Source organism: Mustela nigripes, chromosome 18, assembly GCF_022355385.1.
Source record: "Mustela nigripes isolate SB6536 chromosome 18, MUSNIG.SB6536, whole genome shotgun sequence".
Lineage (NCBI taxonomy): Eukaryota > Metazoa > Chordata > Mammalia > Carnivora > Mustelidae > Mustela > Mustela nigripes.
This window is the reverse complement of record NC_081574.1, coordinates 35,591,416-35,609,320: the sequence shown is the minus strand read 5'-3', so window position 1 is coordinate 35,609,320 and position 17,905 is coordinate 35,591,416. Positions and strand designations below refer to the sequence as shown.

General features: G+C 35.7%; 1 protein-coding gene across 1 annotated transcript in view; it reads left to right on the top strand.

Annotated features, from left to right (window-relative positions):
- Positions 1–2,325: 2,325 nt before the first annotated feature.
- The window catches only part of LOC132006452 (A disintegrin and metallopeptidase domain 3-like), an 85,850-nt gene continuing 70,270 nt past the window's right edge, over positions 2,326–17,905 (top strand). The window contains exons 1-3 of the mRNA XM_059384220.1: positions 2,326–2,481; positions 3,441–3,496; positions 9,333–9,411. Coding sequence (XP_059240203.1) covers positions 2,326–2,481; positions 3,441–3,496; positions 9,333–9,411 — 291 coding nt within the window. The remainder of the gene's footprint in view (positions 2,482–3,440; positions 3,497–9,332; positions 9,412–17,905) is intronic.

The following is a 17,905-nucleotide window of genomic DNA, read 5'->3' as shown; positions in this document are numbered from 1 at the left end:
ATAAATAAATAAAATCTTTAAAAAGAGAGAGAGAGAAAGAAAAATAAGCTGGTGCAACTATAATAATATCAGATAAAGTTAAAGAAGCACTTCAAGAGAAGAAAGGTACCTTAATGACAATGCGATCCATCTATCCTGAAGATACCATACTAAATCTGTTTGTTTGTACCTGAAAACAGAGCTCTAAAATATGTAAGGCCAAAAATTACAGATTAAAAAATTTAAAATTAAAAAATTATCACAATAATTTGGGGAGATATCAACTACCTTTTTAATATCTGTAAGCTTACAGAAGACTGAACATGAGAAAGTTTAAAATGACTTTGGCAGAAAACGGTATCCGATGACAAAATTCACATTCTTTGCAAATGTGGAAAATTTACCTACATTGACCATGTGCTATGCCATGAAGAATGTCTTTGTTTTATGTCTTTGGGATGTCTTTTATGTCTTTGGGATGTCTTTTATGTCTTTGGGATGCAGGCTTTGAGAAGATTCCTATGAAGCCTTTTTTTTAGGTTATGGTCTTGTGAGGAACCCCTGTGGAAGGGGAGGGGAGGAAGAGGGAGGGGTGACGGAGACTCAACCGAGTCTCAACTAAATGGGAAGCCAGCATGGCCCTTCAATATCGGGAGTTGGGATGCGGGGGTTCTCGTTAAATGTGGGCCATCTCAGAACGTTGTGACTCGGTGTGAGGTGGCCCTTTGTAGCTGAGGCGATTCCTGAAGAAGACTGGGAGATGAAAAGTGTCCTTATACTTAGGGATACTTTCTTTAATCTGAAAGGGGGGCCTGCACTGCATTCTTTCCCTCTTCTTTTTTTTTTTTTTTTAATTAAGATTTTATTTATTTGACAGATCACAAGGAGAAGGAGGGGCAGGCAGAGAGAAAGGAGGAAGCAGGCTCCCCGCTGAGCAGAGAGCCCGATAGTGGGCTCAATCCCAGGACCCTGAGATCATGACCTGAGCTGAAGGCAGAGGCTTAACCCCCTGAGCCACCCAGGCGCCCCTTCTTTCCCTCTTCTTTTCAGCTTCATTATTCTCCATAATTTTATCTTCTGTACCACTTAATCATTCCTCTGCTTCTTCCATCCTGGTAGTCATCACATCCACTCAGTTTCAAATCTTGGTTTATTACATTTTTCATTTTGGCCTGACTAGCTTTTAGGTCTTTTATTTCTGTGGTAAAGGACCCCCGGGTGTCTTCTATGCTTTTCTCAAGCCCAGCTAGTACGCTAGTACCCTTATGATTGTTGCTTTAAATTTTGGATCAGGTCGATTATTTATATCTGCTTTGATTAGATCCCTGGCTGTGACCTTTTCTAATTTTCTTCTTTGGGGATGAATTCTTCCTTCTTGGCATTTTCTCTAGGTCTCTGTCTTCTTCTGTGTGTTAGGAAAACCTGTCAGGTCTCCTGCATCCTAAAAGTAATGGTTTTATGAAGAAGAGGTCATACACTGTCCAGGGCCTGGTGCTTCAGGAAGTGTCTCTGGGGTATGCTGTGTGCACTCTGCTGCTATTGTTTGGCTGCTCTTTCCCTCAGGTCAGTCTTCTTCTGCAGAGTTTCTCCTTGCCTGAGGTGGATGTTCGGACCTTGGCCAGAGTGCGGCAAGTTTTAACCAGGTGTGCTCTTGTTTGCTTGTTAAAGAGATCTGAGAGCTAAAGTTTTACAGAACTCTATGGTCAGTAGACGTGGTGTGTGCAGGGGTTTGTGCTGGTCTTTTTGGGGAGGGACCTGTTGCTCTGGTTCTCAGGTACACTTGCCTGAGAAAAGCCGTACCTGCAGAGGGCAGGGGTATGGGGCTTGGTGTAAGAATTTTAGGTAGTCAGTGTTGATGGTATGCTGCTTGTGAAGCTAGTTTATGCAGGAGAGAGAAATAACACCAGCGAGCTCCCTTGTCCCCGGAGAGGGGAGTTCACACTTGCTGTTCCCTGGGAAGTCTTCCCAGAAGAGCAAACAGTCTCCCTTCATGTGCCCCAGGCATCCCTCAGATTGTTGCCTTCACCCTGTCTGTGTTGGCCTCCTGTCCTACTGACAACAGAGTGCAACTTGGGCTCTGTCCCAGGCAGGCTGCCTGAATTTTAAAACTCCAAACTTTAGGGACCTGGGCTGGTGTGGACCCATGCTGGTCCTCTGGGGGCAGGGTCTCACTGTTCTGGGACCGGTGCAGGTTCATCCCAGAAGGGCAGTCACAACAAAGCACAGGGGCATAGAATTTGGAGTAAAGTGCAGCAAAGGGCCGGTGTCCAGGATGGGTGCCTTCAGCGGGTGACTCTGCATAGAAGAGGGGCAGGGGAAGGGAATAGTGCCCATTGGCAAGGGGTAATGCCGCCTCTGCCCAGTACACCCCCAAGAAGTGGGAATGGTCTCTTTCAGTGCAGCCCAGGGATCCTCAGATCATGCTGTGTTTCCCTGATCTATTTGGCCTCCTTCTTCACAGGAGCACTGCAGCACCCTCAGGGCTCCACACCTACCACACCGGTAACTCTAAAACTCTAGTCTTTGAGCCTCACTGGTTGTAAAACCTGAAAATCAACCATTCTCATTTTCCCATTCAGTGGCTTTGGGGAAATGTTTCCTTGTGCTACCCACCCCCGTGTGCCTCTCTCTCTCCTCTCCTGTCTTGGCTCTCCTTGTGGCCAGGGCGCCCTCCCTCCCTATTTCTCCCCTAAACCATGGCTTCCCACCTCGTGCCTTCCACAATGTGGCCCCTTCTCTCCAGTGCAGTCCTTGGATTGATTTCTTGGGTATTCAAAATGACTTGATAGTTATTCCTCTGGGTTCAGGGGTCCTCCTGCTCTGCCATCTTAGCTCCCCACGACCTGTGCTGTATTCTTTAATTTTCAATTTATTCGGGCTAGAAATTGGAAAGTACAAAAAAGATAATTCAAGTTTCTTCAAAGATTATTGAGTATATCAAAATGTAACCATTTTAAATTAAAATTTCACTATGAGGGGTGCCTGGGTGGCTCAGTAGGTTAAGCCTCTGCCTTTGGCTCCGGTCATGATCTCAGGATCCTGGGATTGAGCCCGGCATCTGGCATCGGGCTCTCTGCTCAGGAGGGAGCCTGCTTCCCCTTCTCGCTCTCTCTCTCTGCCTCTCTGCCTACTTTTGATGTCTCTCTCTCTCTGTGTCAAATAAATAAAATCTTTAAAGAAAAATAAAATAAAATTTCACTATGATAGTAAAGTCTAATGACTGATGCTTTTAGTTTAGAAATAGATTTAAACTCCTTGATTTTATTTACATTGAATTATGATTAATTCTGTCATATATTCCAAGATTGAAGAAAGATAGCAACATACATGTACATATAATTTTGAGATGTGTGATACCATCTGTTTACATGATTGAGTACTTAAATTTAAGAAATTATGGCTTTTGAATTAAGAACTTTAGATTTCTATTAATTATTTTCTCTCTGAATACTTTGCTGTAGGTCACTTATGTCATCCAAATTGACAGGAAAACATATACTTTCCATCTTAAAAAGCAGTAAGTGGCCAGTTTTCTTTTCATACACTTCTTTTTTGTTTGTTTGATTTTTACAATCACTACCCTACGTTGAGCCTAAACAAGAGCTTGGCTATTGTATTTATTTAACATGTATATCTTTGTGATTTATGACAGATTAAAATTTTAAGTCTTCATCTTGAGATTTCAAGTCTAATATTGGAGCCAAATTCTAATTTAATGATATGGCTATTAATGTATATTAGATAAATTAAAATTATTCTATGTAACTCCTTGAAATATAACCATAATAACATTAATTAAGGGAATAAATTTATTTGTACATGTACAATAAATTTATTTGTTCATTTTCGTGTTATTTTACATACATATGTGACTTTAAGCATTTTACTTGATATTGGACCATTTTTTTTCTCATCTTGGTATAAAATATAATTTAATCTCTTAAATTTTCTGCTCTTTACTTTTGCTCTTTGTGGAAACCAGCAATAATCTTGTATGTATATTTCCACCATTTTCTAAATTTCATCTTTCCCTTAGATCAAACATATAGAAACTGATCAAAAATGTTTGTTTTTACACAATTGGAAATACTGTTTTGCCACTGACAGGTCTTATTTAATAATTTTAGTCTTTATTTAATTTCTTGCCCTGTGTATATATTTTATATCATTTTTAATAGAAAATTAGTAGATTTAATAGATAACAATAATTTAATAGATAACACATAGTATGTAATTATTTTAAGATATGAGTTTAGTTCCAAGAATTATTACTATAGAGTCCCGCAGTAAACATCTTGTTTGTATGTTCTTATGTAATAGAGATTTTGTTCTTTGGGCTCAATATCAAGAAATGGGTTTCTGAATTAAGAATTATGAATAACAATAATAATAGTAATAGTAATAACAACAATAAAAAGAAAAACAAAAGTAACTGATATTTATATACCGATTGCCAGGCATATTTCTTTCTTTCTTTTTTTTCTCTCTCTAGAGAGAGTGTGTACAAATGAGTAGTGGGGGCAGGGAGGGACAGAGGGAGAGGGAGAGAGAAAATCTTAAGTAGGCACCATGCCTAGCTTGAAGCCCAACATGGGGCTTGACCTCATAACCCTGAGATCGAGACAAAATCAAGAATTGGTCACTTAACCAACTGAGTCACCCAGGCACTCCTTGTCAGGCATATTTCTAAACAATTTGCATGTAGTAACTGATTTTATTTCACAGCAACAGTCTTAGAGCCTCTTCTGTTATCAACATGCCCACAAGAACAATACATTTGTTATAATTGATGACCCTTCATTGACACATCATTATCACCCAAAGTGCATAATTTATATTAGTCTCAAATTTTTACATTAACTTTTTTCCTTTTTATTAAAAATAAAAAAGGAACATTCTGAGAATCACATAAACTATTAGGTTTTCACCATGAGTGACACACATGTAAGCATTTTGTTTATATATTTTTCATTTTGATAGTGAAATCCCAGACTTATTCAGTTCTTTCACTCCCCAATGCTAATCACAATTATGATACTGACACATACTCTTCTGTCATATTTTCCCTTCATTCATCTGTATGCCTAGAGAGTAATAAGAATATGTTTTCAGTATTGCCCTAAATAGACTTAAATGGCATAATACTCCTCTATATAATTTATTTATCTTAGTATGGTGGACTACTAAAGTGACCCAATTCTTTATTTCTCCCTGTATCTTCACTCTTTGCCATATAATTTGAGTTCCTGTCATCAAGAGGTGGAAAATTTACATCTTCCCCAGCCTCCCCACTCCCTAGCTCTTGGATCTGAGTTTATCTATACAAGGCCAATTTCATGGGTACATGGATTCCTCAGAGTCCCATGGTTAGAAATGCCCTGTATGTTGCTGCCATGAGAGTCTTAGTACTTCTGGGAAAAACAAACACGCAAACAAACGAACAAACCCCCCAAACCTCATATTTTCATTTCATCACAGGGCCCGCAAATCATGTAGCCCATTATTCTATGGGTATGTCACTTACTTTGGCCAAAAAAATGTTAGCTGACTTGATTCAAACACAGGTTTGAAAAAGCTCTCCTTCTTTCTTGGTCTCCATCTTGTTTCTCTGCCATCCCCCTGAGTATATGCTTGGGCCATCTTCCTGGAAGATAGAGACAGGTGAAGCACAGCCAAGGTACCCTAATTATCCCTAGATCAGCCAAACATTCAGCTGAATGAATAAATCCAGAATCCAGATGAATGAATGAATCACTCAACATTCAACTGAATGAGTGAATGAATCCCAGACCATTGAGCAAGATGGGCCACCATTAGCAGAACAATTATTACTACTCACTCATGACCCAGAAAGGTGAGCAGTAGATATTCATTATGTTATTGTATGTGGTTCTGGCTTTGGGGTTGTGCTTTTTGTACAACACTTTGTATGTTTTGGATATTTTGTATATTTTGAAATTCATTCATATTGATGTGTACAAAATAAGTTCATATATTTTAAATACATATGTAACTATCAAGTATATCTCATTTATTATTTATTCACCCATATTTATGACAGGAAAATGTGTATTGTGGGTATCCTGAGCATCAATGAAATTGATGGGTTATAAATGATGCAATTCTCAGGATGCTATATTCTACCCATTTTTACTTGAGGGTTTATACCAGTTTTCATTCACACCAGTCATTCAAAAACATTGCTTTTCTCTATATTCTCAATAAAACTAGTATCTTCAGTTATTTATTTTCACTAACAGATTAGAAATGGTATTGTATTGTGTTTTTTAAAAAATTTTTAAATTAACATATAATGTATTATTTATTTCAGGGGTACAGATCTGTGATTCATCAGTCTACACACCACACTCACAGCACTCACCATAGCACATACCCTCCCCAATATCCATCACCCAACTACCCCATCCTACCCATTCCCCTCCCCTCCAGCAACCCTCAGTTTGTTTCCTGAGATTAAGAGTCTCTTATGGTTTGTCTCCCTCTCTGGTTTCATTTTCCCCTCCCTACTGTGTTTTAATATGTGCTAATGCTTTATTCCTGTTTATTTTTTAATATCTTATTTATTTAAATGATCAATTAATTTATTTATTTGAGGGGGGCAGACAGGGAGAGTGTACAAGCAGGGGACATAGCAAAGGGAGAAGGAGAAGCAGGCTCCCTGCTCAGCAGAGAGCTGATGTGGGTCTCAATCCCAGGACCCTGGGATCATGACCTGAGCAGAAGGTAGCCACTTAACCAGCTGACCCACCCATGTATCCCTTTATTCTGTGTTAAATAATGTTTTCAATATGTTTTAATTGTTTAAGAGTAATCTTTTCGAATGTTCACTGACTATTCTAACTGAATTTCTTCCCCTCCGTTTTGTGTTTTTTTTTTTTTTCCTTTGGGTTTTTAGTTTTAATTATTTCTTTTGAGTAATTTCAATCCACGGCTTATCTTTCTAAATTTTTTCTCCATGATCAGATTGTGGGAATTTTTATTTATCTTCTCTAAATATTGCACATATGCTCCCCAGCCTATTGGTTTCCCCCTCCCCGTGTTTGTGGGATTCATTGCTATAAAAATGAAATTTTTATGTATCATTATATTCATTATTTTTATAGGTTTTCAGATTTTTCTCTTGTATCTCTCATATTCTGGACATATGTCATAATATTCCTATAGTATTAAAAATTTATTTTATATTTAAGATATAAATCTGAGGAGTTCAGTATTTTACAACTGTATTGTGTTCTGTATTGTGTTTTCCAACTTTTATCACTATTTCTTTATTTGCAATTTTATGCTGACTCAGATATTGTTTATTTAATATACTTTCACATTGTTTTCTTCAGTTAGAATATGCAGATGGCATGTTTTCTGGATCTGTACCTATTTGCAAATGTCCCTTTTGTTCTCATAATTGAATAACATCTTGGCAGTAGGTAGAATCTGTGAGTCCTATTCCTTTGCTATTAATTTTTATAACATGATATAGTTAATCTTACATCAGTTTTCCAGTATGTATGTGTGGTGTTACATTAATCCTCCCTGACATATGATAAATCCCTGAATTTTTCATTTTAGTTTTAAATCTCTACACATTTTTAAAAAAATTTTATGGAAATCTATGGTTTCGTTGGGTCTTATGAATCTGCCCTCTATAGCATAGTTTTCCTTAGCTATTTTCAAATCTTTATTTTGGCTGTGTTTTTTACTAGCAAAATAGCAAATGTGTAGCAAAATGTGTTCCCTTTATTGACTAGGACTCTATTTCTATTCTTAGCAAACAAATTCTCTTTGACACATTTATTGAATTATTTCTTTTCATCTGTCATCATTTTAGTTTCAGGGTGTCTTTTTTATTTTTTCTTTCTTGAAATGATCTGCTCTGAAAGATTATTAACTTTTTAAACTTCTCTTGAAATAATGATTATTTTCTTTAACCAATTTCATTAGGAACTTGCTTTTATGTTTTGCCTTCTGCCCTTTTGTTGGTCATTTTCCTTACATTGGATGCTGTTTTTTCCACTGAGTGGTCATATGTATTTCTACTAATTCACTGATTAAGGCAGACTTTTTTGTTGTTTTGTGTAGAAGCAGAAGTATACGTTTGAGGACCCAGGGTGAATGAACTTACAAACTAGAGTTTTATGCTCTTAATTATGCTTGTCAGAAATCTGTTGAATTTCCTTTTCCTGGCAGATGCTTCTCGATTCCCATTTCCACCACCTCCGTTGTCTTGCTTAGTTACTAAAATGTGGTTCTGCCCTTGGGCCAGAATCCATGTTCCAGGTACTTGCACCTAAAGCAACATAGGCCGTTTGGCATTGCCCTTGAATACATGTGGAATATGAGCTGATAAATATCAGGATTTTGTTGTTGTTGTCGTTTATTTGTTTGTTTGTTTGTTTGTCTGGGAAGCTCTCTAGTTTTCTTATTTGAATTGAGAAAAGGAAGAGCTGTCAGGAATGAGAGAAGAGGAAGCAGGTCTGGGAAGAGAAGTGGTGGTGAATGGGCACACCCCATGAGTGCTCTATTCTCTCTTTGATTCTGGCTTTGAACTGCCCCTTGGTGTTGGGAATCCTTGAGAAAATGTAGTCTCCCGGCAATAAATACTATGGTCAGATTGTTCCATAACAATCACTATCTTCTCTGTTGGAAGATTACACTTTGGTACCATTTAGATGAGGCTTGTCTATAGAATTCATGCAGTTTATGAAATCTGAGCAAAACACTAGTCTTCTGATTCTAAACAAAGGCTTTAAGAACTACTGTATGGTTCTACAATTTCTTTTCTCCTTCTGCTACAAGAAAGATAGGTCCCATGGGGTAGGAGGTATGTCTTTTCCCAGGTTCCAGAATGAAGTCAGTGCGGAGCTGAGCCTGCAATAAACTTGTGAAGAACATTCATTGTTGTTTCAAAGCATTGAGAATTTGGGGTTTGTTTTCACCACAGTATAATTTCATTAAAAATAATGGGAAAGGCATATTTTTTTGTTTATCAATTCATGGCTACTTGTTAGCAAATAGTAACAAATTAGTAAATATTTATGCTATAAGATTTATTGATTATTGAATCTAAAAGAAAATTTTGCCATGGGAATCCGGAAATCCTGGTTTCTAGTATACATAAATCTATGTCATTATGGTGTCCCTACTGCTCTCTGATTATACTGCTTATTATTTTTTCTTATACAAAATGTGTTATCAGAAAGCATGTAAGATAATGGAAAGATGAGTCCATTTAACTTTTGGATTGTGGAGTTTGTAAAATTGAGAGTAAATTATTTAATATCAGATTTTATTTTTGTTAATATTACAATGAACTATCATTACTTTGGTTGAATTAGGTCATTTTTAGACCCTCATTTCCTGGTGTATGCATACAACAAATCAGGAACATTGTATCCAGATTCTTCATTTATAAAGGTACGTTTTCCTTTATGCTTTGTAGATTTACATTTTTTATATCATCAAAGTGCCATTGGCAGGAAGAAAAAGAATGCTTTCTACCCCCACAGAATTATTGGGCAGTCAGAAGCCCAAATGTAATGTGGTAACTACTTTTCATATTTGGAATTCAGGAACCTCTTACCCAAAAAGGTCTTTTAATCCATCAGAAATATTGAGAGAGGTTTGAGAGAGAAAGAATAAGAAGCCCCTAAATACAGAGCCATTTTAATTGAGATGTCATAGGACCTAAGCCGTGGAGGAAGTGGTGGAAATCACTTTGTGGAAAGACATTATAGAACGAACGAAGTGCCTTATAGAAAGGAAAGTGAGGATGCAAAAGCATAGTGGGTACCGAATCTGAATAGGTTCACTTGTGAAACATAGGAGTTTGCATTGTATCCCAAAATGCAGCTAGGGATCAAGAAACGGTTTTTCAAAAATAAATAAATTTATTTATTTATTTATTTATTTATTTGAGAAAGAGAGATCATGAGCAGAGGGGAATGGTAGAGGGAGAAGCAGACTCCCTGCTGAGCAGGGAGTCCACTAAGGGATTCGATCCCAGGACCCTGGGATCATGATCTGAGTTGAAGGCTCAGCTAACTTAACTGACGGAGCCATCCAGGTGCCCAGGACTCAAAAAATAATTTTAAGTGTGTGAGAAAGTTAATTTTGATTTTTTTGGTATTTATTTGGTATTTTGTGAGAAGCGATTGGAAAGAAGTAAATGCAAGTGAAGGGTCAGAATCTATTGCTATATTGCAATTAAGAGATAATGAAATAGGGACGCCTGGGTGGCTCAGTTGGTTAAGCAGCTGCCTTCGGCTCAGGTCATGATCCCAGGGTCCTGGGATCGAGTCCCACATCGGGCTCCTTGCTCAGCAGGGAGTCTGCTTCTCCCTCTGCCTCTGCCTACCTCTTTGTCTGCCTGTGCTCGCTCTCTCTCCCTCTGTCTCTGGCAAATAAATAAAGTCTTTAAAAAAAAAGAGAGAGATAATGAAAAAAAGATAAAGTAACTAGTACAACATTGTCTTTGTAACCATCTGCAAGTAGAAAGCAGAACAAAATGCATGAGACACATGTTTGGAGACATTTGACAATAGTCAGGAAATTTTTTCCTGAGAGAAAAAAAAGCCCAGAAGGTGAGTCACATTCAACGTGTCCCTTCTGACTGAGGATAAAGTCTTAACCATAGCATAAGGAGTTGGAACCAAACAGAATGTGAAGAATTTGCAGTTCAGAGCTGCTGGGACTGGTATGACATAGGGCCAGGGAAGAGGGGCCATCAGATGTATGATACTTTTTGCAGGGAGGGGAGTTGTCCTCATTCCCTTGACTAAAGATTAGGCTGCCTGTGTGCTGGCTAAGACTCTATGAAGAGCAGAGAGTAAAATGAAGGTAATACTAACTGTCAAACAGGGCTGGGCGATGTTGGATTTTCAGCCTGGGCAGAGTGGAGTGACATTGCTAAAACCCCAGACATTCAGCTGAGACCAGAAAGGCTAATCCTAGGAAGAAGGCTCAAGCTCTAGGGTTAAGAGATACTCTTACCACCTCTGTTCCCTACCCCAAGGCCTAAAACAGCAACAAGAGGATGAAGGAAGGTTGCTATTAAATTAATTGCCTTCCAATACAAAATGCAATACTCTGTAAAGGGTTAAAGCATAGTAGAGGAAGGAGCTAATGCAGATAAGGGTAGAAATCAATGAGATAGAAAAAAAAAGATTTAAAAACTTAAAGTCCAGAATTTAGTTCTTTAAAAGAACTAATAACATTAATAATCCCTAGTAAGACTAATCTAGGACAAAAACTATTTACATCAATATTAGGGATGAACGGAGATATGATTAGTCATACAGAATATAAATTGGTATTTTGAAATATTATGAAACTTTATGTCAACAGATTTGGTAATTTAGATGAAATGGACAATTTCCCTGAAAAGGGCAACTCAGCAAAATTGAGGGGAGTAATAATAGAAAATCTTCATCACTTGAAATCTGTTTAAGAAATTCAATTTCTAAACAACTACATTCCCATGCCAGGTTTAGATATTTTCACACTTTACCTATTGAGAGATATTACGGTTGTTTCCGATTTAGCTATTAAAAATAAATAATGTTTCTATGAACATTCATATGCAGTTGTTATGTGGATATAATTTTTACTTTCTCTGGAATGCATGTCCAGGAATATGATTGCCAGGTCCTATGGTAAGTATGAGTTTATTTATTTATTATTTTTTAATGTTATTTGCGTTCAATTTGGTTAACATATACTGTATTACTAGTTACAGGAGTAGAGTTTAGTGATTCATCGGTTGCATGTAACGCCCAGTGCTCATCACATCACATGTCCTCCTTAGTGCCCATCCCCCACCCACCTCCCCTCCAGCAGCCCTCAGTTTGTTTAATTACTAAACTGTTTTGGGGAGTAGCCTACCATTTTACTGTCATGTATGAGAAATAAAGAGGGCATTTTTTTTTAATTTTTTATTTTTGATAAACATATATTTCATTTTTGACACCACTTGGTGTTATCACAATTTCTTTTTTAAATTTTAGCCATTGTGATAGAAAGGTAATGATTTTCTTATGTAACTTTGATTTGCATTTTCCTCATGACCAGTGATGTTGAACATATTTTCTTGTGCTTGTCATCTTCTGTGAAAAATTTTTTTAATATCTTTTACCCGTTTTCTAATTGGATTGATTGTGTTTCTATTGTTGCTTTTTTAGCAATCATATATTCTAAATACAAGTCCTTTGCTAGATATGTGATTTGCCAGTATTTATTTCGTCTATAATTTTTTTTATCCTCTTCTTAAGGTATGTCATTGATCAGAAGCTTTTAAATTTGATGAGGATTAATTTATCAACTTTCCCTTTTATGAATGTTGGTTTAATTATCAAATCTAAGAATTCTGTATATTTTTAGATCTTAAAGATTCTGGTTTTTTTCCTAAAATTTATATCATTTTATTTATACTTAATTTTATGTTCACTTTGATATAACTTTGTATAGGGTTTGAGATTTGAATTCATTTTCATTGTTTTGACTGAGGATGTGTGTTTTTTTTCAACATCACTGATAGAAAAGGCTGTTCTACATTAAATTGCTCTTGCATCTTGGTTAGAAAGTCAGTGGGACATATTTTTGTGGTTTTATTTCTGGGTTCTTCATTCTGTTCAGTTCTTTTATGTGTTTATAATTCTGCCACTATCATGCTGTCTTCTCTAGTTTACTTGCATATTAAGCATTTATGTAAACAATAATGATTCCTCTAACTTTATTCTTATCTTCCAAGATTTTTAGATTATTGAAGATATTTTGTTTTTCATATAAATTTTATTTATTTATTTATTTATTGAAAATTGTATTTATTTATTTGACAGGGAGAGAGAGAGAGATCACAAGTAGGCAGAGAGGCAGGCAGAGGGAGAGGGGGAAGCAGGCTCCCTGCTGAGCAGAGATTTCCCCCCCGCAACATGGGGCTCAATCTGAGGGCCAAGAAATCATGACCTGAGCCGAAGGCAGAGGCTTTACCCACTGAGCCACCCAGGCACCCCTTCATATACATTTTAGACTAAACTGCTCTATGTCACACAAACAAACTTGCTAGGATTGTGGTAGATCTTATGTCAAACCTATGCATCGGTTTGGGGACAATTGACATCTTCACTATGTTGAGTCTTCCAATCCATGAATTCAGTGAGTTCTTCATTTGTTTGGTCTTTCTTTACGTGTCTTTATTAACATTTTGTAATTTTAACATTTGGATTCTGTACATCTTTTTTAGGCTTATACCAATGTATTTCATTTTCTTTGATGCATTTGTAGATAGCATTGTATTTTAAGTTTTATATGCTTGTTATTATCTAGAAATGCATTTTGTTTTAATCTCATGTCCTACAAACTTGCTGAAGTTACATATTAATTCTATGATAACTTTTTTTTTGTGTGTGTGTGTGTGTGTGTTTGGTAGAGTCTTTGAGATTTTCTACATAGACTTGTCATTTACAAATATGGATTTTTTTTTAAATTTTCAATCTGTGTGCTTCTATTCTTTGCTTTGCCTTTCTATGCTTGCTACAACTTACAGTACTGTGTTGAATCACAATAGTGAGGACCGACACCCTCATTTCTTCCCAATTTTAAGGATAAATTATTTACTCTTTTACCATTTAGGACAATGTTAGTTGTAGCGTTGTTGTTTTTTTTTTTCTTTTTCTTTTTTTTTTTTTTTTTTTTTTACAGAGAGAGATCACGAGTAGGCAGAGAGGCAGGCAGAGAGAGAGAGAGGAGGAAGCAGGCTCCTGCTGAGCAGAGAGCCCGATGTGGGACTCAATCCCAAGACCCTGAGATCATGACCTGAGCCGAAGGCAGCGGCTTAACCCACTGAGCCACCCAGGCGCCCTGTAGGGTTGTTTTTAAACATACTTTTTATAAAGTTGAGGACAATCTCCATTTCTAGATTGCTACTTTTTTTAAATATCAAAATGTGTGTGTTTAAGTATATCAAATGTTTTTTCTGTCTCAGTTGATAAGATCACATAAATCTTTTTCAGACTATTGATATGATGTATTGCACCTATTGATGTTCAAATATTTAAAACAGTATTGCATATCTAGTAAAGTTACAGCTTGGTCCTCATATATAATTCTTTTTATTCCTGACTGAGTTTATTTGCTAACAATTTTTTGGTTTTGTGGTTGTCATCAAATTTTGTGAGAAATATTGGTCTGTGAGTTTGTAGCTTTCTTTTTTTGTACTGACTTTGTCTAAGTTTTGTATTGGGCTAATAAATTAAGCTGGGAAGTATTACCTTCTCTTCTATTTTCTGGAAGAAGTTGTGTCAAGTACATGGTAATTCTTAAGATATTTGGTAAAATTCTTCCTTGAAGTCACTGGGGATTTATGTGTGTGGGGGAGGAGATTTTTAATTACCAGTTAAGTTTATTTCATAGTTATACGACTATCTTATTTATCTGTTTTATTGTTTTGGTGGTTTGTGGTTTTTAAGGAATTGGTCCATTCCATCTCAGGTGCGGAGTTTAGGGGTGTAATTTTATCATGGTCTTTATTATCTTTCTAATGACTACGGGAGTATTCTTTTTCTGACATCAATGTTTGTTGTCTTCTCTCTTCTTAACCTTGTCAATCCAGATAGAGATTTTTACAATGTATTGAATTGATCAAAGAACCAGCTTTTTCCATTCTGTTGACTTATTTTTAATGTCATAGCATTGGCCCTTAGGTTTATTATTTTTTTCACTTATGCCTTACTTGGGGTTTATTTTCCCATTCTTTTCTAACTGTTGAGGGAAACACTTATATCATCAAGCTGTAGCCTTTCCTCTTTCCTGTTGTAAGTAAGCATTTTAGTGCTAAAATTTTCTGTTCAACACAGGTTGAGCTCAATCTGAAACAATATATTTTCATTTTAATACAGTTATGTATATTTTTAAATTTTCCTTCAAAGCTTCTTGTTTGACTTATGAATTTTAAAAAGTGTGTTGTTCAATTTCCAAGTGTTTGGAGATTTTTCTTGTTGTCTGCTGATTTCTAATTTGATTTCATTATGGTTAGCAAATATACTCTGTATGATTTTAGCTCTTATAAATTGGTGAAGGTTTGCTTTATGATCCAATATATTATATGTGTTAATGAATGCTCTTGGATAGTTGAAAAATATGTGTATTCTGCTGTTGGGTTGGAGTCCTCCATAAATGTCATGTAGATCATGTTGATTGATGCTGTTGTCCAATTCTGTATTTTTACTGATTTTCTGTCTAGTATATCAATAACTGAATACAGTGTATCGAATCCATCATTTATTATTGTGTTTTTCTGTCTTTCTCTTTTAGCTCTATCAGTATTTGATTCACATATTTTGAAGTTCTATTTTTTGATGCCCATGCATTTAGGATTGTCATGACTTCTTGATGGATTTATGCTTTCATGAATATATAGTGAGTCTCTTTGTCCCTAGTAGATTTCTTTGCTAATAAGTTCACTTTATCTCTTTATTTTTTATAAATATTTTGATGGTATATATCTTCCATCCTTTTAATTTCAATCTACCTACCTTATTATGTTTGAAGTTAAGTTTCCTATAAAGAATAGTTGGGCCATGGTGATTTCTTTTCTCTTATCTATCCTAGCACTTAGTATTTTATTTGGTGTTTTTAGACTTTTACATTTAATTATTTATATGTTAGGAATTTTGCTTGCCATAATACACATGTATTTCTCTCCTTTTTACCTGTGTTTCTCATTCTGTTGTTCCTCTCTTATTGCCTTCTTCTTTGTTACTTGAATATTTTTAGAATGGCATCACTTATTTATAGTGTTTTAATGTATTTTCCTTATAGTCTTCTTAACATTTGCTTTAGATATTATAGTATACATATATAACTTATAATAGCTGTACTGTTGTGGACTTTTTACTAGATCAACTGAAATACTAAAAATTATTTCTATGTAAGTTTCTTTATCCTCTGCATTTTAAAAATATAATTGCCAAAATATTCCTTTCCATATCTCAAACATCACATGATATTGTATGATTTTTCTTTCAACTACTAAATATGATTTTTAAAAATTCATGATGGAAAAGATAGTCCATTATATTTACCACTATTTTTACCTATTCTGTTTTCCCAAATCCGTGATGTTCCATATCTTCTTGTAATAGTCATTCTCATTTTTGGAATTTCTTTCTGATATTCTTTAGGGATATGTGTGCTAGTGATAAAATCTCCTGGTTTTCTTTTGTCTGAAAAAGTCTCTCTTTTTCCTTCATTCTTATTGGATAAATTTCCCAGATAATAGAGTTTATGTTTGTATGTTTCTTTCAGTACTTGGAAATTGCTGTGGCATTTCTTTCTAGCCTTTCTAGCCTTAATTACTTCTGATGTGAAATCTGCTATCATTCAAATTGGTGTTCCTCTATAGGTTATGTAACACTGTTCTTAGAATACTTTGAAGATATTTTTATTATTTATTCTAATTCCTAATTAGCATTTTTGTTGTTGTGGGTTACTTTGGGTCCATTACCTTTTCAGTTCACACAGCTCATGGAATCCAAATGTTTATGTCATTCATTGATTTGTGAAATATTCAGCCATATTTCTTTTTCTTAATTTTTACTTATATTTTATTTTATGTGATAAAATACTTAGCATGAGTTCTACTCTCTTAACCAATCTTACATATACATAACATTATTACTGACTATAATTATGATATTTTATAGAAGATGCTAGACTTATCTTTCTTGAATGGAACTTTGTACTCATTGGTTAGTAACTATCCATTTCCCCCTTTCCCCAACCCCTGGAAAGAACCATTCCAGTCTTTGGACGTATGAATTTGAACATTTTAAATATTTATATTTCCTATAAAAGGAATCATGCAATATTTGTCTCCTGTAACTGGCTTGTTTTGCTTAGCATAATGTCCTCAAGGTTCATACATGTCACAAATTGCAGAGTTTACTTCTTTTTTAAGGCTGAATAGTATTCCATTGAATGTATATACCACATTTCTTTATCTACCTATCTATTGGTGGACCATTAGGTGGTATCCACATCTTGTCTATTTAAAATAGTACTGCTGTCAACAAAAGAATACCAATATCTCCTTGTGATCCTGATTTCAGTTCTTTTGAGTAACTGCACAGAAGTGACATCACTAGATCATATGGTAATTCATTTTTTTAGTTTTTAGAGGAACTTTGACTCAGTTTTCTGTAGTAATTACACCATATTTTACTCCCACTAACAGTGTACAACAGTTCCAATTTCTCTACATCATTGGAAATTCTCAGGTCTTTTTTAATATGATAATAATCATCCTAACAGGTGTGAGGTGATACCTCGTTGTGCCATTGACTTGTATTTCCCTAATGACTAGTGATGTTGGGTATATTTCATTACCTGTTGGCCATTTGTGTATCTTCTTCGGGAAAATGCCTATTCAACAGTTTTAACAATGTTATGTCTTCCAATCCATGGACACAGAATGTCTTTCCCTTTGTGTCTTATTTAATTTCTTTCATCAGCACTTTTAGTTTTCAGAGTACAAGTCTTTAACTGCCATGGTTAAATTTACTCCTAGATATTTTATTGGTTTTGTGTATGTGTTGGTGTGTGTGTGCATATGTGTGCACCATTGCAGATGGAGTTGTTTTCATAATTTCCCTTATAGATAGTTGTTAGTAAAGAAATACAACTAATTCCTTACACCACACACAAAAATAGACTCAAAATGGATGAAGGACCTCAATGTGTGAAAGGAATCCATCAAAATCCTTGAGGAGAACACAGGCAGCAACCTCTTCGACCTCAGCCGCAGCAACATCTTCCTAGGAACAACGCCAAAGGCAGGGGAAGCAAGGGCAAAAATGAACTATTGGGATTTCATCAAGATCAAAAGCTTTTGCACAGCAAAGGAAACAGTTAACAA